Source organism: Amblyraja radiata, chromosome 35 (assembly GCF_010909765.2).
Source record: "Amblyraja radiata isolate CabotCenter1 chromosome 35, sAmbRad1.1.pri, whole genome shotgun sequence".
Taxonomy (NCBI): domain Eukaryota; kingdom Metazoa; phylum Chordata; class Chondrichthyes; order Rajiformes; family Rajidae; genus Amblyraja; species Amblyraja radiata.
In genome coordinates, this window is record NC_045990.1 from 5,783,474 (window position 1) to 5,810,444 (window position 26,971).

Here is a 26,971-nt window from a genome sequence, read left to right on the forward strand (position 1 = left end):
TACGGCCTCTCTCGCTGAGTTACTCCAGCATTTTGTGTCTGTCTTTGGTACAAATATTCATTTCTCTAACCTCAAGTAACCCCTGCGTTCCCCCTCAACCCCTGTCCCTCCCCAACCCAAGTCGTGGTTCTAGTTTAAATGTTGTCCTGTTGAGTCTCATTGTATGTAACCTGTTTTAACCAAGCTGGCAGCTAAGAACGGCCTGTTACCTTTATCAGCGTCACTGTTTTGCATATCTTTCATTCATTTGTTCTATATCTCTACATCACCATCTATGTCTCTTGTTTCCCTCTCCCCTGACTCTGTCTGAAGAAGGTAGACAAAAATGCTGGAGAAACTCAGCGGGTGCAGCAGCATCTATGGAGCGAAGGAGATAGGCAACGTTTCGGGCCGAAACCCTTCATCAGATTATCCCTCCAACTGTCTGAAGAAGGGTCTCGATCCCCGAAACGTCACCTATCCGTGATCTCCAGAGATGCTGCCTGAGCCGCTGAGTTACCCCAGCTTTCTGTGCCTATCTTCCCAAAATCGGACGTTTAAACATCAAGCAATTCAATGAACACATCTGGAGTGTAGATCCTGTGGGTAGATGTTTGTCATAATCCACCTTCAAAATTCAGCTCTCTTCATGTCCATGCAGTCAGATTTCAAAGTTGAACACAACACAGGAAGAGTATTACATTGTGTGGGAAGGAACTGCACATGCTGGATTACTCCGAAGATAGACACCAGGTCATTGGTTGGCCAAGACCCGGTGGGCCGAAGGGCCTGTTCCCGTGCTGTATCTCTAAACTAAACTAAACTTCCAGTGCAGGTGCACAAAGTGCTGGAGTAACTCAGCGGGACAGGCAGCATCTCTGGGGAGAAGGAATGGGTGACGTTTTGGGTCGAGACCCTTCTACCAGAGATGCTGCCTGACCTGCTGAGTTACTCCAGCACTTTGTTATTCAGTGTTACTCCTGCACTGAAAGTTAGTTTAGTTTAGTTTAGAGATACTGCGCGGAAACAGGCCCTTCGTCCCACCGTGTCCACGCCGACCAGCGATCCCCGCACACTAACACTATCCTACACACACACACACTAGGGACAATTTTTACATTTACCAAGCCAATTAACCTACAAACCTGCACGTCTTTGGAGTGTGGGAGGAAACCGAAGATCTCGGAGAAAACCCACGCAGGTCACGGGGAGGACGTACAAACTCCGTACAGACAGGGTCAAACTCCGTAGTCAGGATCGAACCTGGGACTGCATTCGCTGTAAGGCAGCAACTCTACCGCTGCGCCACCGTGCCAGTCTTGCGATGACTCCACAGACTACCTCCCCACTGGCTTCTCAAGGGCAATTAAGGACAGTAACAGAAGCTGATCCTCGCCGGCAAATAGCAATGGGAAGAAAATGAATTTTGAAAAGGCGCAAATGTCAAAGGAAACCGTCTTAACATATAAATGTAGTTTTAAATGTGGAATCGCAAACAATCCGTCATATTCCCCCTGAGGCTCAGCGGAGAGGAAATCCAAGAATTAGTTTGAGCAGTTTTTGGTCTCTGGTCTCCTGGTGGGGGACAGTGCGATTATTTTTAATATCGGTGGGTGAATAATACAGAATTTCAACAAGACTTGCAGGATGTCGTTATATATATTTTTTACTTGCAATTCCTCAACATTTTAAAAATTCTTGTTAATCAGAGGACTAATCACTTCTTCTCCGTGGATTGTCACCTTGTCGTGGTGGAGAAGCTTGTGTGGACCTGAGATCCTGAGAGCGATGCCGTCTGGAGCTATGCTCCTGGTAGGGCCACCCATGGCGGTAAGGTCGAGGGGGAGGTCTCTGACAAAGAGCAATCCAACCAAGACCTCAACGGTGGAACAGGCGGAGGACGATGGCTGACCTTAGTGGAGCGTCACAACGGCTGGGAAGGCTGCAGCAGAAAAGGGTCTCCGGTCGTCTTGGACTCCATGCCACTGGATCCTGACCCAGATCTGTCAAGGACCACACATGGGGTGGCTGTCTGTGCACCAGTCTCCCCACGTTAAACAAAGTCACGCACAGGCGTCCTCCAACCCTGGAGACACCTATGGTTAGCCATGACCAAAGGGGGCCTAAGAAATCACTTGTTCCAATTCAAGAAGGGTCTCGACCCGAAACGTCACCCATTCCTTCTCCCCACAGATGCTGCCTGTCTCGCTGAGTTACTCCAGCTTTTTGCGTCTATCTTCAATACATTATTTACTCCGTTGAAGGCTCGATTCCTTATAGCACAGGAGGATGAGGAGTGATCTTATAGAGGTGTACAAAATCACGAGAGGAGTAGATTGGGTGGATGCACAGTCTTATGCCCAGAGAAGGAGAATTGAGGACCAGAGGACATAGGTTGAAGGCAAGTTTGAATAGGATCCTGAGCGGTAACGACTTCCTAAGCATCGATGCACAGAGGGATATTGGGGTTCAAGTCATTAGCTCCCTGAAAGTGGCAACACAAGAAGTCAAGAAGGTATATGACATGCTTGCCTTCATCGGATAGGGCATCAGTTATGGGGAGAAGGCAGGGGAATGGGGTTGAGAGGGAGAGATCGATCAGCCATGATTTAATGGCGGAGTAGACTTGATGGGCCGAATGGCCTAGTTCTGCTCTGAGAACTTGTGAAGATTTCTCATATAGGTCGTACCTTTGAACCTTTCAGGCCCTCGCGACCCTCTGGCCCTCCTGGCCCATGGGGTCCCTGGAAAAGAGAATACGGATTTGAAACCGGCAAGCTTTAAACAGGCATTGAAAATAATTCAGGAACAGCAGCAAAGTTTGGAATCAACATAGCTTGACAACCCCACAGCCCAGATACCGCTGCTTGGCACATCAAAGCAGAACACAATTATAAAGCACAAAATGAATTCCCGTCTCACCGGCTACTGTTTGAAAGGGCAGGAACCTTAGACAATTGGATGTCACAGTGATGAATCTGTACCCAAATCCCCACTCAAAAAAAAAGGATTTAACTTGCAGAATGTCGTCTGGAATTAAATCCCTTTGTATTGCATTGCAAATAGAATGGGTTAGAGCTGTGCTAAAATGGATGGAGGCAGTGCAAGTTGTCCTGACCTGAAACGTCGCCTTTCCATTCCCTCCGCAGATGATGCCTGAACTGCTGAGCTAGGCCAGCACCTTGTTTTAGCTTTAGGTTTAGAGATACAGCACGGAAACAGGCCCTTCGGCCCACTGACTATATTTTTACATTTACCAAAGCCAATTAACCTACAAACCTGTACGTCTTTGGAGTGTGGGAGGAAACCAAAGATCTCGGAGAAAACCCACGCTGGTCACGGGGAGAACGTACAAACTCCGTACAGACAGCACCCGTAGTCAGGGTCGAACCCGGTGCTGCGTTCGCTGTAAGGCAGCAACTCTACTGCTGCGCCACCCTGACCGCCAGTGTTCAGTTTAGTTTGGTTTAGAGGTCCTTTGCAACTTATCAAAATCTTTTTTCCATCTGGCACTGTTTTCCCAACAAGAATGATCTAGCGAGCTCCGTAACTCTCTCAGAGATTCATTGTAGCCGTCTTCAAAGGGGAATAAGCCTAGAACTGAATTACCCCTATGCAGATGGAATATAGTGTAGCAAAGTGTGGAGTTATGACCATATAACTGGGCAACAGAGCTGGGGTTCAATTGTGGAACTTCACAGTGACGTTTAGTTTAGTTTCGTGATGATTAGGTTAGAGATACAGCGCGGAAACATGCCCTTTGGCCCACCGAGTCCGCGCTGACCAGCGATCCCCGCGCACTAATACTAGCCGACACACGTCTGGCTTAAGGGGCTGTCCCACTGTACGAGCTAATTCAAGAGCTCTCCCGAGTTTAAAAGAAAATCAAACTCGTGGTAAGCACGTAGAATGTACGTAGCGGGTATGTCGGAGCTAGGGACGTCTCTTAGCGGCTTGTAACGTTAACGGCAGGTACTCGGGGAAACGCGGTAAGCTCGTGAAGATTTTTCAACATGTTGAAAAATGTCCACGAGAGCCCCGAGTACCTACGAGCGGCCATTACCGTAAATCTCCAAGTTCGAATCAGGGGAAACTCGGGAGAACTCTTGAATTAGCTCGTACAGTGGGACAGCCCCATCACTGTGACATTGTGAAAGCTGGTCTGGGAACGCGAGGTTTACGGAGAAATACTTACTCGTTTTCCCGGAGCTCCAGGGGGCCCGGGTTCACCCGATGCACCCAGAGGGCCCTGCAGAGAGAGAGGAACAGGAAATGGAAGAGTCCTCACAAGAACATATCGAACCCTCAGTCTGAAGTAGGGTGCCGACCCGAAACTTCGCCCATTCCTTCTCCCCTGAGATGCTGCCTGTCCCGCTGAGTTACTCCAGCACTTTGTGCCTATCTTCGGTGTAAACCAGCATCTGCAGTTCCTTCCTACACCTGTTTACAGCACTGTCTGGAAGAAGCAGTCGAACTTGTGTGGCCTAAAAAACCACTTGTCACTTCTGGCCCCTTTAATTGTGGGACTGGAGATGGTATCATGGATAGGATAGGATAGGTTTAGAGGACATTCACTGTAGGTGGAAGCCTTATCCCTACTAAGTATAGAAGCAGATGTGTTATGTAAGATTAATTTTGTGGATCTGATCAAAGACGTTGCAATTAAAAAAAGCAGGAGAAAACGTTTTCAATTTTGTGGCCCTTGTGGCTAAAGGGATCAGGGGGTATGGAGAGAAGGCAGGTACAGGATACTGAGTTGGATGATCAGCCATGATCATATTGAATGGCGGTGCAGGCTCGAAGGGCCGAATGGCCTCTACTCCTGCACTTATTTTCCATGTTTCTAAATATAAATAAAGTGGAAGTATACAAAAAATAAACATTATTTTCCATCTTACTGTTAGTTTTGTTTCATTTTGAAAAATAAAAATTTATTTTATGGTTAATTATTGTTTATATTTTGAATTACATATATATGAGGGCACCAAAATCTTTTAAGTGCTTAGGGCCTCTATGGGTCTTAATCCGGCCCTGTATCCGTGTACCCGTCCAAATGTTTTTTAAACGTTGTTATAGTACCAACCTCAACTACCTCCTCCGACAGCTCGTTCCCTACACCCACCACCCATAGTGTGAAAGGGTTGACCCTCAGGTTCCTATTAAATATTTCCCCCCTCCCCTTAACCTATGTCCTCTGGTTCTTGATTCCAATTTTATCTGCTCAATCCTGTTTTTCTTCCAGTGAAAGTGGAGGATGTGAATCCGGATACTCCAGAGTGCAGGTACACAAACTGAGGGACATGTTGAGGCCCAGTGCAGCCTATTAAAGCTTTTGTGGGGAAACACTACAGTCTATGTCCATGCCACCAATGGATACTAAGGGATTGAGGCCTGGGTAACATCCTCCCAAATTTAATCCTTGTGGAATGCTTATGAAAGCAATATGATACCATGGTGTGTACCAAATACCATATCATAGAAACATAGAAAATAGGTGCAGGAATAGGCCATTCGGCCCTTCGAGCCTGCACCGCCATTCAATATGATCATGGCTGATCATCCAACTCAGTATCCTGTACCTGCCTTCTCTCCATACCCCCTGATCCCTTTAGCCACAAGATCCACATCTAACTCCCTCTTAAATATAGCCAATGAACTGGCCTCAACTACCTTCTGTGGCAGAGAAATCCAGAGATTCACCACTCTCTGTGTGAAAAAATGTTTTCCTCATCTCGGTCCTAAAAGATTTCCCCCTCATCCTTTAACTGTGACCCCTTGTTCTGGACTTCCCCAACATCGGGAACAATCTTCCTGCATCTAGCCTGTCCAACCCCTTAAGAATTTTGTACGTTTCTATAAGATCCCCCCTCAATCTTCTAAATTCTAGCGAGTACAAGCCGAGTCTATCCAGTCTTTCTTCATATGAAAGTCCTGACATCCCAGGAATCAGTCTGGTGAACCATCTCTGCACTCCCTCTATGGCAAGAATGTCTTTCCTCAGATTTGGAGACCAAAACTGTACACAATACTCCAGGTGTGGTCTCACCAAGACCCTGTACAACTGCAGTAGAACCTCCCTGCTCCTATACTCAAATCGTTTTGCTGGCTGCCTTGCCGAGACAGCGTAAAGTGTAGATGGAAGGCAGCATGAAGTGTAAATGTGCGACAGAATGTGTTAATAAAGTGTATATTTGCAAAATAGAATGTTGTGCCCTGTGTGCGGGCACAGTGGTCTATAAAGGGTTGGGGAGGGGAGGTGTCTGAGGGATTAGCTACTTGTGGCAGTTTCTTAGTTGTACTCAGCGCAAGGGTAGACAATAAGCATCTTACCGTGAGACCAGGATCGCCAAGACTGCCCTTCTCTCCAACTGTGCCATCCACACCCTGATATGAAAGCAGAAATATAGTGGTCGTCATGGCAACGTTGCAAAGGCAGAGTGGAGACAGAGACATTTTATTCCCACCTTAAAAGTATCCACTGACTTGTGGCCCCCTAATCTATCTTTCATTATCTTAAACCCCATTCTCCTGCCTTCTCCCCATAACCCCAGACACCCGTATAATCAATCAATAATCAATCAATCTCCGCATTAAATATATATCCACTGACTTGTGGCCTCCACAGCCGTCTGTGGCAAATAATTCCACAGTTTCACCACCCTCTGACTAAAGAAAGTCCTCCTCATCTCCTTCCTAAAGGAACGTCCTTTAATTCTGAGGCTGTGACCTCTACCCCTAGACCAGGGGTGGGGAACCTTTTCATGTTGGGAGGCCGCATTAAGTTAGCGTTAATCTAATAAGGCCACATCCAAGAAACTTCAATTAGATATACTTCAAAATGTAGATTATTTTGTTAAAATAGCCCTCATGAATTACTAATGTTTTAATTGTGGCCGTCAGTCGGGGAGGATTATTTTGTTGAATCTTCTTTTTACTCTTTGGTATTTTAAATACGTTCATTTTAAGATTAAATTAAAAATAATAAAAGACAAACAAAAACATACCAATAAAAGTAAAAAGATTTGTTCTACAAAATTTGGATTCATTCCAAAGGCCGCACTTAATGGCTGAGATGGCCTCATGTGGCCTTAAGGCCGGAGGTTCCCCACCCCTGTCCTAGACTCTCCCACTGGACATCCACTCTATCCAGGCCTTTCACTATTCAGTAAGTTTCAATGAGGTCTCCCCTCATCCTTGTAAACTCCAGCGAGTAGAGGCCCAGTGCCGTCAAATCCTCGGCCAATTGTGCAAGGCACTGCAGGCAAGAGATGGTATAAGAAAAATCCGTGGTGAGTTCTGAAAACGTCACCCACAGACCGCGCAAAGTCTAGAGTCACAAACTGAAACTCACGGGTCCTCCTGGTTCGCCTGTCGCTCCCGAATCACCAAGGAAACCACCCGGCCCCTGAGGAGAGGAAGAGGTGGAGAATACAACAGAGGTGAGCACCTTGATAACAACCGCTGGTAACGGACCAGCCGTCCCATTATAAAGCCCGGAGATCATAAGAGCTGAAGGAACAGGAGTAGAATTAGGCCCTTCGGCCCATCAAGTCTATTCAATCATGGCTGATCTATCTCTCCCTCCTAACCCCATACTCCTGCCTTCTCCCCATAACCTCTGACACCCGTAATAATCAGGAATCTATCCATCTCTGCCTTAAAAATATCCATTGACTTGGCCTCCACAGCGCACTGATGTACCGTTAGGTCACATCTATATGAAATCAAAGAACACTAGTAATATGTTATCGCACTATCCCACTCCATATACACTAGGCGGAATTTACAGAGGCCAATTAGCCTGCAAACCTACATGTCTTAGGAGTATGGGAGGGGAACCAGAGCACCGGCCTGTTCCACCACCCTGCAGGAGAGGTAGTCTTTTAACACAAACATGTGGAAACAGGCCATTCAGCCCGTCGAGTCCATGCCGACCAGTGATCACCCTGGACACGAGCACTATCCTACACACTAGGGACATTTTACAATTTATAGATGCTATTTAACTTACAAACCTGTAAGTCTTTGGAGTGTGGGGGGGAAACCAGGGCACCTGGAGAGAACCCACGCGTTCACAGCAGAGAACGTACAAACTTCATACAGGCAGCACCCAAGGTCAGGGTCGAAAATGGATCTCTGGCGCTGTAAGGCAGCAACTCTACCGCAGCCCCACATAAAGAAGACACAGAGTGCTGGAGTAACTCAGCGGGTCAGGCAGCATCTCTGGATAACATGGATAGGTGACGTTTCACAGAGTGCTGGAGTAACTCAGCGGGTCAGGCAGCATCTCTGGAGAACATGGATAGGTGACGTTTCGGGTCGAGAACCTTCTTCAGACTGATTCAGAGTGGACCCGACCCGAAGAATCATCTGACCATGTTCTCCACAGATGCTGCCTGGCCCGTTGAGTTACTCCAGCTCTCTGTGAAACGTCACCTATCCATGTTCTCCACAGATGCTGCCTGACCTACTGAGTTACTCCAGCACTCTGTGAAACGTCACCTATCCATGTTCTCCACAGATGCTGCCTGACCTACTGAGTTACTCCAGCACTCTGTGAAACGTCACCTATCCATGTTCTCCACAGATGCTGCCTGGCCCGTTGAGTTACTCCAGCTCTCTGTGAAACGTCACCTATCCATGTTCTCCAGAGATGCTGCCTGACCCGCTGGGTTACTCCGGCACTCTGAGTCCTTTACATCACCAAGACTGTTCTGCTGAATGTCATCAAACGTCACCCATCCCTTCTATCCGGAGATGTTGCCTGTCCCGCTGAGTTACTCCAGCATTTTTATTGTCTACATTCATTGTTAATGGCCCATTGGCGACCATAGCGGATGATGGCCGCTGATCAGTTTACCACAGAAAAGACACAAAATGCTGGAGTAACTCAGTGGGACAGGCAGCAGCATCTCTGGAGAGAAGGAATGGGTGACGTTTCGGGTCGAGACCCTTCTTCAGACTCAACTTACCACATTGCCCTTGGCTCCGTCTTCACCTGGAGGGCCTTTGTCACCTGCAGGTCCTGCCGCTCCAGGAGGGCCTGAATCTCCTTTCTCGCCCAATTCCCCCTTTATACCCTGAGGATTGAGAGAAGAAAGAATGGTATCAAAATCAGCGCAGAATAATATGCTCCACAGCGGGATATGGATCAAACTACTGAAGTGGGCGGAGAAATGGCAGATCCTAACTAGTGTGAGGCTCTGCATTTGGAAGGTCCAATGTAAGAGGACATACTCTTAAAGAAAACATTAATGCTTTAGAAGGATGAGAGGGTATCTCATTGAAACATATGAGATTGTTAAGGGCTTGGACACGCTAGAGGCAGGAAACATGTTCCCGATGTTGGGGGAGTCCAGAACCAGGGGCCACACAGTTTAAGAATAAGGAGTAAGCCATTTAGAATGGAGACGAGGAAACACTTTTTCTCACAGAGAGTGGTGAGTCTGTGGAATTCTCTGCCTGTGGAGGCCGGTTCTCATGATACCTTCAAGAGCTAGATAGGGCTCTTAAAAATAGCAGAGTCAGGGGATATGGGGAGAAGGCAGGAACGGGACTGATTGGGGATGATCAGCCATAATCACATTGAATGGCGGTGCTGGCTGGAAGGGCCGAATAGCCTACTCCTGCACCTATTGTCTATTGTCTATTGTCTAAAACACAACTCAAAGATTGGGCACAAACAATCAAGACTCTATTTAAGAGGGCAAAATGCAGTGGTCACTGCGTGCAATTTGGGAGATTCATAGAAAATAGGTACAGGAGGAGGCCATTCGGCCCTTCGAGCCAGCACCACCATTCATTGTTCTATCTGGGACAGGTGACAATACAACACACTTGACTCTTGGTGTGGATGTACTTGAGTCTCAGTGAGTTTAGTCTTGGGCATCGATCACGGGCAAGGATTGGGCGTGAGTTGCTCTAGTCTCTGGTCTTTGTGTTGGATACTTACGGCACCGCCAGGCTCTCCAAAAGGACCAGGATCTCCAGCTTCCCCTATCTCACCCTGTGAAGACACAATGGTTTCTCCAACGTCAACATCAACGTCAACTCCAAACAGCCACAAAGAAGTCAGAGGATACGGCCATGGTTAGGGCAGAGATAGATAGATTCGTTGATTAGTACAGGGTGTTATGGGGAGAAGGCAGGAGAACGGAGTTAGGAGGGAGAGATAGATCAGCCATGATTGAATGGCGGAGTAGGCTTGCTGGGCCGAATGGCCAAATTCTGCTTCTATCATTTATGAAGTTACCACACAAAGTCTCCACACTCCCTGCCCCACCCAGGTCTTCAGGACAGAGATTTCCCCCCCTAGAATAAGGCCATGGAGATGGGCGTGGCACTCCGAGACCCATGTGGGTGATGAGCCCACATCAGTTCGAAGCTCCCTCCCTTGTTCTCTCCATCTTACTTCCTCAGAAACTGGCAGACTTGAGCGAGGATCGCCATCACCAAGAACTCAGTGTTGCGTTGAGTTTATCTGGGAGACTGAAGAAGGATTGCTATCATTCAACAACCCTTAAGGGCGGCACGGTGGCGCAGCGGTAGAGTTGCTGCCTCACAGCGCCAGAGACCCGGGTTCGATCCTGACTATGGGTACTGTCTGCACGGAGTTTGCACGTTCTCCCCGTGACCTGCGTGGGTTTTCCCCGGGTGCTCCGGCTTCCTCCTACGGATGTACAGGTTTGTAATTTAAGAGGCTTCTATAAATTGTCCATGGTGTATCGGATAGAACTAGTACTTCCAGTACACACAATAACTAGTAACATAGAAACATAGAAAATAGGTGCAGGAGTAGGCCATTCGGCCCTTCGAGCCTGCACCGCCATTCAATATGATCATGGCTGATCATCCAACTCAGTATCCTGTACCTGCCTTCTCTCCATATCCCCTGATCCCTTTAGCCACAAGGGCCACATCTAACTCCCTCTTAAATATAGCCAATGAACTGTGGCCTCAACTACCTTCTGTGGCAGAGAATTCCAGAGATTCACCACTCTCTGTGTGAAAAATGTTTTTCTCATCTCGGTCCTAAAGGATTTCCCCCTTATCCTTAAACTGTGACCCCTTGTCCTGGATTCCCCAACATCGGGAACAATCTTCCTGCATCTAGCCTGTCCAACCCCTTAAGAATTTTGTAAGTTTCTATAAGATCCCCCCTCAATCTTCTAAATTCTAGCGAGTACAAGCCGAGTCTATCCAGTCTTTCTTCATATGAAAGTCCTGCCATCCCAGGAATCAGTCTGGTGAACCTTCTCTGCACTCCCTCTATGGCAAGAATGTCCTTCCTCAGATTTGGAGACCAAAACTGTACGCAATACTCCAGGTGTGGTCTCCAAATCTGAGGAAAGACATTCTGAAAGAAAGTGAATGGTGATCGCTGGCCGGCACGGACTTAGTGGGCCGAAGGGCCTGTTTCCACGCTTGGATCTCTAAACTAAACTAAACTAAACTAAACTAAACTCAATCCAACTAAACACGAAGTCAATGCTACATCAAGTTGATCTGGGCACTTGATGAAGTAATGTTATCAACAAGAACTCAGTGCTGTGTTGAGATTTTAAGAAGGAACTGCAGATGCTGGAAAATCGAAGGTAGACAAAAGTGCTGGAGAAACGGGTGAGGCAGCATCTAAAGGAAATATTTCCTTCGCTCCATAGATGCTGCTGCACCCGCTGAGTTTCTCCAGCACTTTTGTCTACCTATGTTGAGTTTATCCAGTCATGCTTTTTCTATTCATAGCTCCGTTACTCTCAGTTGGACATTCCCTGCTAAGGTCACCTTTAGACTTTAAAGATATATCGCAGAAACAGGCCCTTTGGCCCACCGAGTCTGCGCCGACCAGCGATCCCTGCACACTAACAGTATCCTACACACTAGACAATTTGCATTTTTTTGTCAAAGCCAATCAGCCTACAAACACCTGCACGCCTTTGGAGCGTGGGGAGAAACCAGAGCACACGGAGAAACCCCACGCAGGTCACGGGGAGAACGAACAAACTCAGTGCCGACAGCACCCGTAGTGAGAATGAAACCCGGGTCTCTGGCGCTGTGAGGCAGCAACTCTACCGCTGGGCTGCCCGGACACCTGTATGATAGCTGGATAGAAACCACACTCACCTTTTCACCCACCGATCCTGGAGAGCCAATACCACCTGGTAGACCTGCCTGGCCCTAGAATGACGAGAAGGAGAGACAGAGTGAGAAACGACAGTGGCTGTAATCACCAGACTAATGGGCCTGTCCCACCAGCATATGATAGCATGCGTCTAGCGCGATCAAACGTGGTCGCTTGAGGCGTACGGCCTCACGGGGGCAGTCCCGGCGGAGGCGTATGGAATTGTGCGGGGCTAGTCCCGACAACGCGCGGGGCTCCGAAAATCTTACGCTGTCCGGAAATCCCGCGCGACAACGCCGTACGCAGCGTCCCGACGGGCGTACACGGCGACTTGACGTCGTACACACCGTCTTGACGGCGTACACAGCATCTTGACGGCGTACACCTAGCGCGTGGCGTTGCGCGATGACATCACAACCCGGCGTGCCATTGCGCGATGACGTCACCGCCCGACGCCGTGCGACGTCCAAATTCAATCGGCCCGCCTCCTGCCCAGCTGATTGGTGAGTATGATGCCGGGACCAGCCCCGCACAACTCCAGACGCCTCCACAGTTCGAATTGGGACCGGCCCCGCGAGGCCGTACGCCTCAAGCGACCAGGTTTGGTGGCGCTAGACGCATGCCATCGCATGCTGGTGGGGCAGGCCCTTAACTCTCATCTGTAAATGTGGCCACGGCTTTACAAGCTGGGACGATGGGGATTCCTTGCTACTTGTACAGTAAATACATTCACTTCACATGTGAACAACAGAATTGAGCAGCTGCTGTTCACAACTTCATGGCTTGGAGACCTGCAGAATCTGTTGGTTCAACAAAGACATTTATTATGCAAATAGAAGATTTCAAAGAGTTGGTCGCCGTCTGTTATTTGCCTCCCAGCTGCTGTGTGAGAGGGGAAGCAAAGATAAGAACAGACTGGGCTGGAGTTAGCTCCTCTCCATCAGCTCTCTGGTTCATACAGACAGAGACAGGGATACAGACAGACAGAGAGAGAGAGACAGAGGCAGGCAGACATAGAGGCAGACAAAGAGAAATACAGAGAGAGAGAGAGACAAACAGAGAGACAGCGGGAGAGACGGAGAGGGAGAGACGGGGAGAGATGGGGAGAGACGGAGAGAGACGGGGAGAGAGACGGAGAGAGACAGAGACAGAGAGAGACAAAGAGACACACACACACACAGATAGAGATAGAGAGATCGAGAGATAGACAGAGAGAGCGAGAGAGAGACAGAGAGGCAGACAGAGAGAGAGAGACAGAGAGAGATAGAGAGATAGAGAGATAGAGAGACAGAGAGACAGAGAGACAGAGAGACAGAGAGACAGAGAGACAGAGAGAGAGACAGAGAGAGAGACAGAGAGAGAGAGAGAGAGAGAGAGAGAGATAGAGAGAGAGAGAGAGAGAGAGAGAGAGAGAGAAAGAGAGAGAGGAGAGAGAAGAGAGAGAGAGAAGAGAGAGAGAGAGAGAGGAGAGAGAGAGAGAGAGAGAGAGAGAGAGAGAGAGAGAGGAGAGATAGAGAGAGAGAGAGCGGAGAGAGAGAGAGAGAGAGGAACAGTGAGACTGACACACAGACAGAGAGAGAGAGAGACAGAGAGGGAGTCAGAGATGGAGAGAGAGAGTGAGAGTGAGTGGGGAAGAGGGACAGGGAGGGGCAGACAGGGAGAGACAGACAGATTTGAGGACAGACAGATTTGTGAACTTACACTGCCACCGTTGGAGCCGGGAGGTCCTCTGGCACCAGGGGAACCCGAGGGGCCCTGTGGTCAAGACAAGAACACAAGAAACATCAACTGATGCTCCTGAATATCAAGCTGCTGATGTACGACATAGTTATATCGAAGATAGACACAAAATACTGGAGTAACCCAGCGGGTCAGACAGCATCTCTGGAAAATGTGGATAGGTGACGTTTTGGGACGGGACCCTTCTCCAGAGATGCTGCCTGACCCAACTGAGTTACTCCAACACTTTGGTCCTTTTGTGCATTAACCAGCATCTGCAGTTCCTTGTTTCTACACTCTTGATAGTGTAATATTTGACGATACTGTGAATGAGTGGCTGGATTTGGAATCCAACCTCTGGATGTATAACCTATTGATATTTATCTCATTCTGTCCACCTCCATCAGATCTTCTCCCTTTGTTTGGTTTAAGGTTTAGAGATACAGCGTGGAAACAGGCTCTGTGGCCCTCCCACGCCAATCACCCATACACCAGTTTTATCCTACACACCAGGGACAATGTACAGAGGCCAATTAACCTACAAACCTGCACGTCTTTGGAGTGTGGGCGGAACCCGGAGCTCCCGGAGAAAGCCCACGCGATCACGGGGAGAATGGACAAACTCCGTACAGACAGCACCCGTAGTCAGGATCGAACCTGGGTCTCCGGCGCTGTAAGGCAGCAACTCTACCGCTGCGCCACAGTGCTGCCACACCTGTCCCAGCCATTGTTGGAGTTAACCAACCAGTTGTCTTTGACAGCTGCACGCTGGTTTATCGTAATAGATCTTAGGTTGCAAAGGACTGATAAACAGGAAGTGAATCGATCGTCAAAGCATCATCCGCTTACCATCAATCCGACATTTCCACTTTCGCCCTTATCACCCGGAAGACCTGGCATTCCCTGGAAAACACAAATGGAAGCACAATAAGGATTCACCTTGCCCGTTTATCCTTTAGTTTAGTTTAGAGATACAGCGTGGAAACAGGCCCTTCGGCTCATTGAGTCCATGCCGACCAGCGATCCCCGCACACTAACACTATCCTACACACACTAGGGACAATTTACAATTATACCAGTGTGGGAGGAAACCGGGGCACCCGGAGAAAACCCACGCAGGTCACGGGGAAAACGTACAAACGTGCAGAATAGACCCGGGTCTCTGGCGCTGTACTACTGACCCTGTCCCACTTAGGAAACCTGAACGGAAACCTCTGGAGACTTTGCACCCACCCAAGGTTTCCGTGCGGTTCCCGGAGGTTGCAGGTGGTTGCCGGAGGTTGCAGGTAGTGGAAGCAAGTAGGGAGACTGACAAAAACCTCCGGGAACCGCACGGAAACCTTGGGTGGGGCGCAAAGTCTCCAGAGGTTTCCGTTCAGGTTTCCTAAGTGGGACAGGGGCATAAGGCAGCAACTCTACCACAGCGCCAACATGCCGCGCTTATCATTTCAAACTAACCCAGACGCAAGTCAGACAACATGGAAACATAATTAGTTTAAGCCAGAAGAAGAGATTGGACAAACTTGGATTGTTTTCTCAGAGTTTGAGGGGCCAACAATACAAAATTATTAGAAACATTTAATCATATCATAACTAACATTTTAAAAAATCTTAAGAAATAAGAAGACAGGTACATGGATAGGACAGGTTTGGAGGGATATGGGCCAAATACAGGCAAGTGGGACTAGTGTAGATGGGACATGTTGGCCGGTGTGGGCAAGTTGGGCCTGTTTCCACACTGTTTCACTCTGATACGCTATCAGAAGCAAAGATTGGGTCGTAATGGAGTAGTATTGGAGATTAATTTAATAACTTTTCTTTAGTTTATTATCTACTATCTATGTGTATTGCGTGTACAGGGCTGTTCCGCAGCTGAAAGTGTGAATTTCATTGTTCTGTTGTCGGTAGACATGACAATTAAACACACTTGACCCTTGATGTTGGATTCATAACCATTGACAGTCAGAACCTTCTTCCCCAAGTTGGAAAGATTTAAGTCTGGAAGGCAGAGCTTTAAGGTGAGAGAGGTTGATTGGATTGTAGGTAAATTGGCTTGATAAATGTAAAAAATGTCCAGTATAAAATTGTCCAACTTCCAGTAAAGTCCATGGTGGGTGGACAAAAGTGCTGGAGAAACTCAGCAGGTGCGGTAGCATCTGAAGTCCTTCTTAAGTCTGAAGAAGGGTTTCAGTCCAAAACGTTGCCGATTTCCTTCGCTCCATAGATGCTGCCTCACCCGCTGAGTTTCTCCAGCATTTTTGTCTACCTTCAATTTTCCAGCATCTACAGTTCCTTCTTAAACAAAAAAGGTTTTAAGGAGATATGTGGGGGCAATATTTTTTTTACACAGAGAGTGGTGGGTGCCTGGAACACACTGCCAGGGACAGTGGTGGAGGTAGGTACTGTGGAAGCTGCAGAATGACACAGGTTAATTTGATAAAGGCAAGTTCAATGCTGGCATTTATATCAAGAGGACTGGAATACAAAAACAGAGATGTAATGATGAGGCTCTATAAGGCGCTGGGCAGGCTGCACTTAGAGTACTGTGAGCATATTTATGGCGACAGATGGCACAATGGGCTAAGTGTTCGGCTGGCAACCGGAAGGTAGCCGGTTCGAATCCCGCTTGGAGTGCATACTGTCGTTGTGTCCTTGGGCAAGACACTTCACCCACCTTTGCCTGTGTGTGAATGTGTGTGAATGTGTGTGAGTGATTGGTGGTGGTCGGAGGGGCCGTGGGCGCAGATTGGCAGCCACGCTTCCGTCAGTCTGCCCCAGGGCAGCTGTGGCTACAGAAGTAGCTTACCACCACCGAGTGTGACTGAGGAGTGAATGAATAATGCGATGTAAAGCGACTTGAGTATTAGAAAGGCGCTATATAAATCCCATCCATTATTATTATTATTATATTTGGGCCCCATATCTGAGGAAGGATGTGCTGGCTCTGGAGAGGGTCCAGAGGAGGTTTACAAGAATGATCCCAGGAATTAGTGGGTTAGCATATGATGAGCGTTTGTCGGCACTGGGCCTGTACTCGCTGGAGTTTAGAAGGATGAGGGGGAGTCATCATTGAAACAGAATAGTGAAAGGCTTGGATAGAGTGGATGTGGAGAGGATGTTTCCACTAGTGGGAGAGTCTAGGACCTGAGGTCCTCAGAATTAAAGGGTGCTCTCTGAGAAAGGAGAGGAGGAATTTATTTAGTCAGAGGGTGGTGAATCTGTGGAATACTTTGCCACCGGCATCTGTGGAGGCCAAGTCAGTGGATATTTTTAAGGCAGATTCTTGAATAGTGCGGGTGTCAAGAGTTATGGGGAGAATGCAGGAGAATGGGGTTAGGAGGGAGAGATAGATCAGCCATGATTGAATGGCGGAGTAGACTTGATGGGCCGAGTGGCCTAATTCTGCTCCTATCACTTTTGATCTTATGATCGCCATTTCCAGAGATACAAAAATGAGGTAAATAATTGAATTCAGCAATTTCAGTCAGCAAATATTTCCTGCCTTTTAATTCTAGATTTAATCCTTCCACATTCTGTAAACTTCAGATAACGTCTCTGCCTTTTCAGATTTTCCATTTAGTTCTTGCCGTTTATCGTTGGTCCTTCTAATCGTTGAATCTGAGAGAGTTCGGGAGACATGCGGGAGAGAAACAGGCCCTTCGGCCCACTGAATCTACCCCCAGTGTTACACTAATTGTATATTAATCCTAGTTAATCCTCCCCACCATCCCAATCAACTCTTGGTTTAGGAAAGAACTGCAGATGCTGGTTTAAATCGAAGGGAGACACAAAATGCTGGAGTAACTCAGCGGGACAGGCAGCATCTCTGGAGAGAAGGAATGGGAAGAAGTGTCTCGACCCAAGACGTCACCCATTCCTTCTCTCCAGAGATGCTGCCTGTCCCGCTGAGTTACTCCAGCATTTTGTGTCTACCAACTCTTAGTTTTGTTTAGTTTAGAGATACAACGTGGAAACAGGCCCTTCAGCCCACCTAGTCCGTGCCAACCAACGATTAGTCTGAAGAAGGGTTTTGGCCGAAACGTTGCCTATCTCCTTCGCTCCATAGATGCTGCTGCTCCCGCTGAGTTTCTCCAGCACTTTTGTTTACCAACCAACGTTAGTTCTATCCTAGGTACACAAAATTGCTGGGGGAACTCAGCGGGTGCAGCAGCATCTATGGAGCGAAGGAAATAGGCGACGTTTCGGGCCGAAACCCTTCTTCAGACTGATAGGGGGTGGGGAAAGAAAGAAGGACAAAGGGAGGAGGAGGAGGAGCCCGAGGGCGGGCGGATGGGAGGAGACAGCTAGAGGGTGAAGGAAGGGGAGGGGGGGAGGGGGGGGACAGCACGGGCTAGCCAAATTGGGAGAATTCAATGTTGATGCCAAGGGGACGCAAGGACCCCAGACGGAATATGAGGTGCTGTTCCTCCAATTTCCGCTGGTGCTCACTCTGGCAATGGAGGAGACCCAGGACAGAGAGGTCGGATTGGGAATGGGAGGGGGAGTTGAAGTGCTGAGCCACCGGGAGATCAGGTAGGTTATTGCGGACTGAGCGGAGGTGTTCGGCGAAACGGTCGCCCAACCTACGCTTGGTCTCATCCTACCCTCTAGGGACAATTTATAGAATCCAATTAGTTGGCCTTGGTGGCTGCAGGCTGATTTGAGGTCTGGTCGAGACCCTTCTTCAGACTGAGAGTCGGGGGGACAGGGAGGCACAGAGATAAGGAAGAGCGAGGTGTGAAAAGGAGACATGCGGATCTAGAAAAAGTAGAACTGGAGCAGATGACAAAGAGATAACATTTAATCAGCGGGAGAGTCAGACTGGTCGGAGAACTGTCCAGCTGAGTTACTCCAGCATGTTGTGTCTATCTTCGGTCTAAACCAGCGTCTGCAGTTCCTTCCTAGACATTAATTAATAGTGACTCCGACACCCCACGTAAACAATGAATCCCACTGTGCCACTTGTCTAGAATTGACTGCTTATTTCCTCAACTATGCAAACACCTTTATTCCTCGAACGTGTGTCAAATATCATAACATTTGAAGGGGATTCAAAAAAACAAGCACAAGACCAAATTCATCATAATACATTTCTAACTAGAGTGGCTACAGATATATTCCCAATTAGGAGGGTGTACGATTCTTACTGAAGGCAACTCCTGGTTCTGTATATGCTACAGAGTTATAGCACGTGGAATCAGGCCCTTGCCCATGCCAACCAACATCAACCCACCCCTCTGCACTAGTCCCAACTGCCTGTGCTTGGCCCATACCCCTCTAACCCTGTCCTATCCATGTACCTGTCCAAATGTCTCTTAAACGTTGCGATATTACCAACCTCAACTACCTCCTCCGGCTGCTCGTTACGTTTTCCTACCACCCATTGTGTAAAAAAGTTGCCCCTCAGGTTCCTATTAAATCTCCCCCCCCCCCGCACACCTTAAACTTATGTCCTCTGGTTCTCGATTCCCCTACACTTTAATTTAGTTTAGTTTGTTGTCCCGGACGTACAGAGAACAACTTTTTTAGTTCAGTGTAGAGATACAGTGTGGAAGCAGGCCCTTCAGCCCACCAAGTCCGTGCCAACCAGCGATCCCTGTACACGGGCACTATCCTACACGCTAGGGACAATCTACAATTCTTACTAAAGCCAACCCAGCTAAAAATCTGTACGTCTTTGGAGTGTGGGAGGAAACTGGACAATAGGCAATAGGTGCAGGTCATTCGGCCCTTCGAGCCAGCACCGCCATTCAATGTGGTCATGGCTGATCATCCCCAATCAGTACCCCGTTCCTGCCTTCTCCCCATATCCCCTGACTCCGCTATCTTTAAGAGCCCTATCTAGCTCTCTCTTGAAAGCATCCAGAGAACCGGCCTCCACCGCCCTCTGAGGCAGTGAATTCCACAGACTCACCACTCTCTGTGAGAAAAAGTGTTTCCTCGTCTCCGTTCTAAATGGCTTACTCCTTATTCTGAAACTGTGTGGCCCCCGGTTCTGGACTCCCCCAACATCGGGAACATGTTTCCTGCCTCTAGCATGTCCAAACCCCTTAATAATCTTATATGTATCAATGAGATATCCTCTCATCCTTCTAAACTCCAGAGTGTACAAGCCCAACTGCTGAGAGAAAAGTACTCAGGAGTACCCGGAGAAAACCCATACGGTCCCAGGAAGAATGTTCAAACTCTGTACAGACAGCACCCACAGTCAGGATGGAACCTGGCTCTCTGGTGCTGTGAGGCAGCAACTCCAACACTGCGCCACCCTGCCGCACCTTTTTGTTGCGTGCTAATACCCCTGTCCCACTTAGGAAACCTGAATGGAAACCTCTGGAGACTTTGCGCCCCACCCAAGGTTTCCGTGCGGTTCCCGGAGGTTGTAGGTGGTTGCCGGAGGTTGCAGGTAGTGGAAGCAGGTAGGGAGACTGACAAAAACCTCCGGGAACCTCCAGGAACCGCACGGAAACCTTGGGTGGGGCGCAAAGTCTCCAGAAGTTTCCGTTCAGGTTTCCTAAGTGGGACAGGGCCTAGATAGGGCTCTTAAAAATAGTGGAGTCAGGGGATATGGGGATAAGGCAGGAACGGGGCACTTATCTAAATGGTGGCCGACTAGGAAAAGGGGAGATGCAGCGAGACCTGGGTGTCATGGTACACCAGTCATTGAAAGTAGGCATGCAGGTGCAGCAGGCAGTGAAGAAAGCGAATGGTATGTTAGGTTTCATAGCAAAAGGATTTGAGTATAGGAGCAGGGAGGTTCTACTGCAGTTGTACAGGGTCTTGGTGAGACCACACCTGGAGTATTGCGTACAGTTTTCGTCTCCAAATCTGAGGAAGGACATTATTGCCATAGAGGGAGTGCAGAGAAGGTTCACCAGACTGATTCCTGGGATGTCAGGACTGTCTTATGAAGAAAGACTGGATAGACTTGGTTTATACTCTCTAGAATTTAGGAGATTGAGAGGGGATCTTATAGAAACTTATAAAATTCTTAAGGGGTTGGACAGGCTAGATACAGGAAGATTGCTCCCGATGTTGGGGAAGTCCAGGACAAGGGGTCACAGCTTAAGGATAAGGGGGAAATCCTTTAAAACCGAGATGAGAAGAACTTTTTTCACACAGAGAGTGGTGAATCTCTGGAACTCTCTGCCACAGAGGGTAGTCGAGGCCAGTTCATTGGCTATATTTAAGAGGGAGTTAGATGTGGCCCTTGTGGCTAAGGGGATCAGAGGGTATGGAGAGAAGGCAGGTACGGGATACTGAGTTGGATGATCAGCCATGATCATATTGAATGGCGGTGCAGGCTCGAAGGGCCGAATGGCCTACTCCTGCACCTAATTTCTATGTTTCTATGTTTCTATGACAGGGGCATTACTCAGCCAGCAGAAAGACTGAGCACGATTACAATTGAGTGTCTGGGTGAAAGTACGCCTTCATCCTATCAGTTCCCCTCGTGACCTTACACACCCCTATAAGATCCCCTCCCCCCTCATCCTCCTGCGTTCCGTGGAATAGAGGGAAGGGATATTCCTCTGTTCAGTAACTGATCGCAGTGCCAGAAGGGAGGTCGGAGGATATTTGTGGGCTGTTAACCTTTCAGGACGGATGGAAAGCACTCACTTCCAAAACATGAATTGGCGCGACCAAGATTGTTCATTTCCTCATGTTGATAGTTCAGTTACTGACAAACGATATGTGACTATACCCCAACCAGGAGTCTCCATTAAGTGGAATTAAGGCATGAAAATTGCTCGCTGGAATGATAATTAAACTGGGACTCTGTGGCAATAAGGTTCGGGCAATTATACTATGGTCACATCCATCACCTCAAAGCTACATTGTGTCTGCAGGGGCATAATAAGTTAATTTACTCAAGCCTTCATTCAATTGCTGCCTGAATGATGCTCCCCACTGCCCAGTCAAGCCAGGCTGGTTACAGAATCTTAGAAGCAAGACGTGGGGCAAGGGACATAGAGAGGGGGAGAGAGAGGGGGTGGGGAGAGGAGAGGTGGAGGGGGACGGGGAGGAGAGAGGGGAGAGAGATGGAGGGGGACGGGAGGGAGAGAGGGGAGAGAGAGGGAGAGGGAGAGGGAGAGGGAGAGGGAGAGGAGAGGGAGAGGGAGAGGGAGAGGGAGAGGGAGAGGGAGAGGGAGAGGGAGAGGGAGAGGGAGAGGGAGAGGGAGAGGGAGAGGGAGAGGGAGAGGGAGAGGGAGAGGGAGAGGGAGAGGGAGAGGGAGAGGGAGAGGGAGAGGGAGAGGGAGGGAGAGGGAGAGGGAGAGGGAGAGGGAGAGGAGAGGGAGAGGGAGAGGGAGAGGGAGAGGGAGAGGGAGAGGGAGAGGGAGAGGGAGAGGGAGAGGGAGAGGGAGAGGGAGAGGGAGAGGGAGAGGGAGAGGGAGAGGGAGAGGGAGAGGGAGAGGGAGAGGGAGAGGGAGAGGGAGAGGGAGAGGGAGAGGGAGAGGGAGAGGGAGAGGGAGAGGGAGAGGGAGAGGGAGAGGGAGAGGGAGAGGGAGAGGGAGAGGGAGAGGGAGAGGGAGAGGGGTAGAGAGAGAGAGGGAGAGCGAGAGAGTGTAAAACGCAGAGAGAGAGAGAAAGAGAAAGAGAAAGAGAGAGAGAGAGGCAGAGAGAGAAAGAGGCAGAGAGAGAAAGAGGCAGAGAAAGAGGCAGAGAAAGAGGCAGAGAGAGAGAGAGGGAGAGTGAGAGAGGTAGAGAGCGATTGAGGCAGAGAGAGAAAGGGAGACGAGAGAGAGGCAGAGAGGGAGGACAGAGAGGCAGAAAGTTGAGGGTCAGCTTTTAAATCAGCCTGCAGCCACCAAAGACAACGACTTGGCTTCCATAAATTGTCCCTAGAGTGTAGGATAGAACTAACGTATGGGTAATTGTTGGTTGGCATGGACTCAGTGGGCTGAAGGGCCTGTTTCCACATTGTATCTCTAAACTAAATGAAACTAAGAGTTGGTAGACACAAAATGCTGGAGTAACTGTACAGGTAGTGCAATGATAGTCCGAAGGTCTCCAATGAGGTGGACAGTAGTTTAGCTCTGCTCTCTGGGTGTGATAGGATGATCCAGTTGCCTAACAGCAGCTGGGAAGACAATGTCCTGGAATAAAATCTGATCTAGCGGCTAAACACTTGTGATTGTGGGTACACAAAAAAGCTGGAGAAACTCAGCGGGTGCAGCAGCATCTATGGAGCGAAGGAAAAAGGCAACGTTTCGTCCCGAAACGTTGCCTTTTTCCTTCGCTCCATAGATGCTGCTGCACCCGCTGAGTTTCTCCAGCTTTTTTGTGTACCTTCGATTTTCCAGCATCTGCAGTTCCTTCTTAAACACCTGTGATTGTGGGCTGGTTTCAACAATGAATCCTTACATTGGCAGGATACATCAAGAGTCCACCTCCCAAGACCTCCAGGCAGGGGGAGTGATGAACCATTTACTGCAGCCTCAAGCACGGATTGATTTTTTTCTTGCCGGAAGGTATAGTTACGCAGTAGAATTAAGCAAAACCATGCCTTTATTACATCTAGGCTGGATTACTGTAACGCACTCTACTCTGGAGTCGCACGAGCTTCATTGGCTCGTCTCCAGCTGGTTCAAAATGCTGCCGCTCGCCTTTTAACCGGAACTCGAAAGAGGGAGCACATTACGCCAATTTTGGCCTCCCTTCACTGGCTCCCAGTGCACTTTCGAGTTCATTTTCAAATTCTTTTATTTGTTTTCAAATCGTTGAATGGGCTCGCCCTGCCTTACCTCTCTGAGCTGCTCCACCTATATGCTCCTGCCCGGTGCCTCAGGTCAGCTGATCAGCTGCTCCTTGAGGTACCAAGGTCTAAGCGGAAGCTCAGAGGGGATAGAGCCTTTTCTGTTGCTGCTCCGGCACTCTGGAACACCTTGCCGCTGCACATCAGACAGGCCCCCTCACTGTCCATCTTCAAATCCTCCCTAAAAACTCATTTTTATTCTCTGGCTTTCGACACTGGCTGAGACATTGCTCCTGTTCTTAGTGCTTTTAATGTCTTTTAATTTTTACTGTTTTTTAGTCCTTCGTTTTACGGTTTTTAATGGTTTGTAATAACTTTTTGTCCATGAGTTCTCATGTACAGCACTTTGTGGCAACTGCGGTTGTTTAAAGTGCTTTATAAATAAAGTTATTATTATTATTATTATTATAAAACACATCATGGCGAATTCTCGCTGACACATAATTTTTTTTGAGTTACGTGGAATGGATTGGTGACTATCAGAGTCAGTTTTTTATGGGGCTGTCCCACTGAAAGTGTTCATTCAAGAGCTCCCCCGAGTTAAAAAAAAAATCAAACTCATGGTAAGTACGTAGAATGTACGTCGGAGCTCAGGACGCCTCTTAGCGGCTCGCAACGCTAACGGCAGGTACTTGGGAAACGCGGTAAGCTCGTGAAGATTTTTTCAACGTGTTGAAAAATGTCCACGAGAGCCCCGAGTACCTACGAGCGGCTATTACCGTAATTCTCCGAGTTCGAATCAGGGGAAACTCGGGAGAACTCTTGAATTACCTCGTACAGTGGGACAGCCCCTTTAGTCACAGGTATATCACAGCATGAATTGGACGGAAGCAAGGAAATAATTTTTAGGTTCGGTTACCGATACACCGAGGAGACAGGCCCTTCGGCCCATCGAGTCCATACCGACCAGCAATCCCTGCACACTAATGCAAGGGACAAATTACATTTACACAAAGTCAATGAACCTACAAGCCTGTATGTCTTTCGAGTGTGACTGGAACCCAGATAATCGATAATGTTTTATTATTAATGTTTAATGCTTTATGTGCCATTCCTAACTGTCACTATATGTCATGTCGTCACTTGCGGGCGGAGCACCAAGGCAAATTCCTTGTATGTGAATGTTTGGCCAATAAACCTATTCAGTCATTCATATATCGGAGCAAACCCACTCAGGTCACGGGGAGAATGTAGAACGTAGAATTAGGTACAGACAGCGCCCGTAGTTGGGATCGAACCCGGGTCTCTGGCGCTGTAAGGCAGCAGCTCTGCCACGGAAGGAAGACCATGGGCAAGTTTGAGTTGAAGAGATGTTTGATTACCTGGAGCCCAATAGGACCAGAGGGACCTGGATATCCTCGAATACCATCATCGCCTTTCTGGCCACGCATGCCCTGTATCCCTCGAGGCCCCGGTTCACCATCAGACCCCTACACACACACACACAAAACAGACACAGGTTCACATGCTAACCACTAACCATGGCCAATGTAACATGGATGAATATGGCATGGTCGAATGACTTGAACGTCAGGCAAACAATAATAGATCTTCAGGTAACAATGACGGTTCAGGTAAACAGTCACAAACTCGTTGGAGTTTATGAGCATGAGGGGGGACCTCATCGAAACTTATCGATTAGTGAAAGGCCTGGATAGAGTGGATGTGGAGAGGATGTTTCCACTAGTGGGAGAGTCTAGGACCAGAGGCCACAGCCCCAGAATTAAAGGATGTTCCTCTTGGTAGCAGACGAGGGGGAATTTCTTTAGTCAGAGGGTGGTGAATCTGTGGAATTCATTGCCATTGTGGAGGCCAAGTCAATTGATATTTTTAAGGCAGAGATAGATTGATTCTTGATTAGGACGATTGTGGGACGACAGATGGCACAATGGGCTAAGTGTTCGGCTGGCAACCGGAAGGTAGCCGGTTCGAATCCCGCTTGGAGTGCATACTGTCGTTGTGTCCTTGAGCAAGACACTTCACCCACCTTTGCCTGTGTGTGAATGTGTGTGAGTGATTGGTGGTGGTTGGGGGGGCCGTAGGCGCAGATTGGCAGCCACGCTTCCATCAGTCTGCCCCAGGGCAGCTGTGGCTACAGAAGTAGCTTACCACCACCGAGTGTGACTGAGGAGTGAATGAATAATGCGATGTAAAGCGCCTTGAGTATTAGAAAGGCGCTATATAAATCCCATCCATTATTATTATTTATTAGTACGGGTATCAATGGTTATGGGGAGAAGGCAGGAGAATGGGGTTAGGAGGGAGAGATAGATCAGCCATGATTGAATGGCGGAGTAGACTTGATAGAATGGAACACCTATGGCGCCGAGGCCGAATGGCCTAATTTTGCTCCTAACACTTATGAAGGTATTAACATGAAATGAAACAGAATTTATACTTACAATTGGGCCTGGCTCCCCAATTGGGCCTTGTATCCCCATTTGGCCTGGTGGACCCTGTTAGAGGAAAATAAAACAGATTTGTATAATAATATGTTGTAGTAATGGGAATGAAACTGGCACTGGTCACTTCAATGAATCTGTGTGCCCAGAATACCCTGATCAATGTTAAGGCTCACTCCCAAATCACCTCTTGAAGAAAGTGTGTGGGTCTGCCCTTGGATAATCAGTCTATTGTCAAAAGATTTGTAAGACTTTCAGAAGTCTCGTGTATTCTGAATTCAGCTCCGATTCTTTCATTAAGTTAAAAACCTTTGTGATGGACTAGCCTCAAATCTATAAAGTCTTAGTTAAGGGCCTGTCCCACATTCACGACCTAATTCACGACCTCCGCCGAGTTTGCCCTTGACTCGTACTCGCAGCCAGTAGCGGACTGGGTCTAAAAATATTGGTTGCCAGGAGACAAAGGGGGCCAACTTCATCACGGGCCCATTTGCCATCGGGCAAGCTGACACCCTTGCCATTCCGCCACTGCTCGCAGCGTGGTCGTCACGAGGTCGTAGGAGGTTGTGATGCTAGTCGTAGGTACTCGTGGCATCAAGTAGGTCGGGGCGTTTTTTCAACAGGACGAAAAATGTCCACGAGTAAAAAAGGTTGTGAATTAGGTCGTGAAAGTTGGACAGGCCCTTTAACAACTGTGATGGTCGCTATAGAATTGTTGCTTTAACCTGTTAAATGTGAGAAAGGAACGAACGAATGAATGAATGAATGAATGAATGAATGAATGAATGAATGAATGAATGAATGAATGAATGAACGTACGAATGAATGAATGAATGAACGAACGAATGAATGAACGAATGAATGAATGAATGAATGAATGAATGAATGAATGAATGAACGAACGAATGAATGAACGAATGAATGAATGAATGAATGAATGAACGAATGAATGAATGAATGAACGAATGAATGAACGAATGAATGAATGAATGAATGAAT

The 26,971-nt window shown here is 48.2% G+C and overlaps 1 protein-coding gene across 2 annotated transcripts in view; it reads right to left on the reverse strand.

The window, feature by feature from the left end:
* The window catches only part of col5a3 (collagen type V alpha 3 chain), a 198,756-nt gene that overhangs the window by 19,414 nt on the left and 152,371 nt on the right, over nt 1-26,971 (reverse strand). For both annotated transcript variants that reach the window (XM_033050912.1, XM_033050913.1), the window contains 11 exons: nt 25,973-26,026; nt 24,893-25,000; nt 14,666-14,719; nt 13,799-13,852; nt 12,100-12,153; nt 9,932-9,985; nt 8,952-9,059; nt 7,331-7,384; nt 6,310-6,363; nt 4,175-4,228; nt 2,670-2,723 (listed from right to left, as the gene is read on the reverse strand). In XM_033050912.1, coding sequence (XP_032906803.1) covers nt 2,670-2,723; nt 4,175-4,228; nt 6,310-6,363; nt 7,331-7,384; nt 8,952-9,059; nt 9,932-9,985; nt 12,100-12,153; nt 13,799-13,852; nt 14,666-14,719; nt 24,893-25,000; nt 25,973-26,026 — 702 coding nt within the window. The remainder of the gene's footprint in view (nt 1-2,669; nt 2,724-4,174; nt 4,229-6,309; nt 6,364-7,330; nt 7,385-8,951; nt 9,060-9,931; nt 9,986-12,099; nt 12,154-13,798; nt 13,853-14,665; nt 14,720-24,892; nt 25,001-25,972; nt 26,027-26,971) is intronic.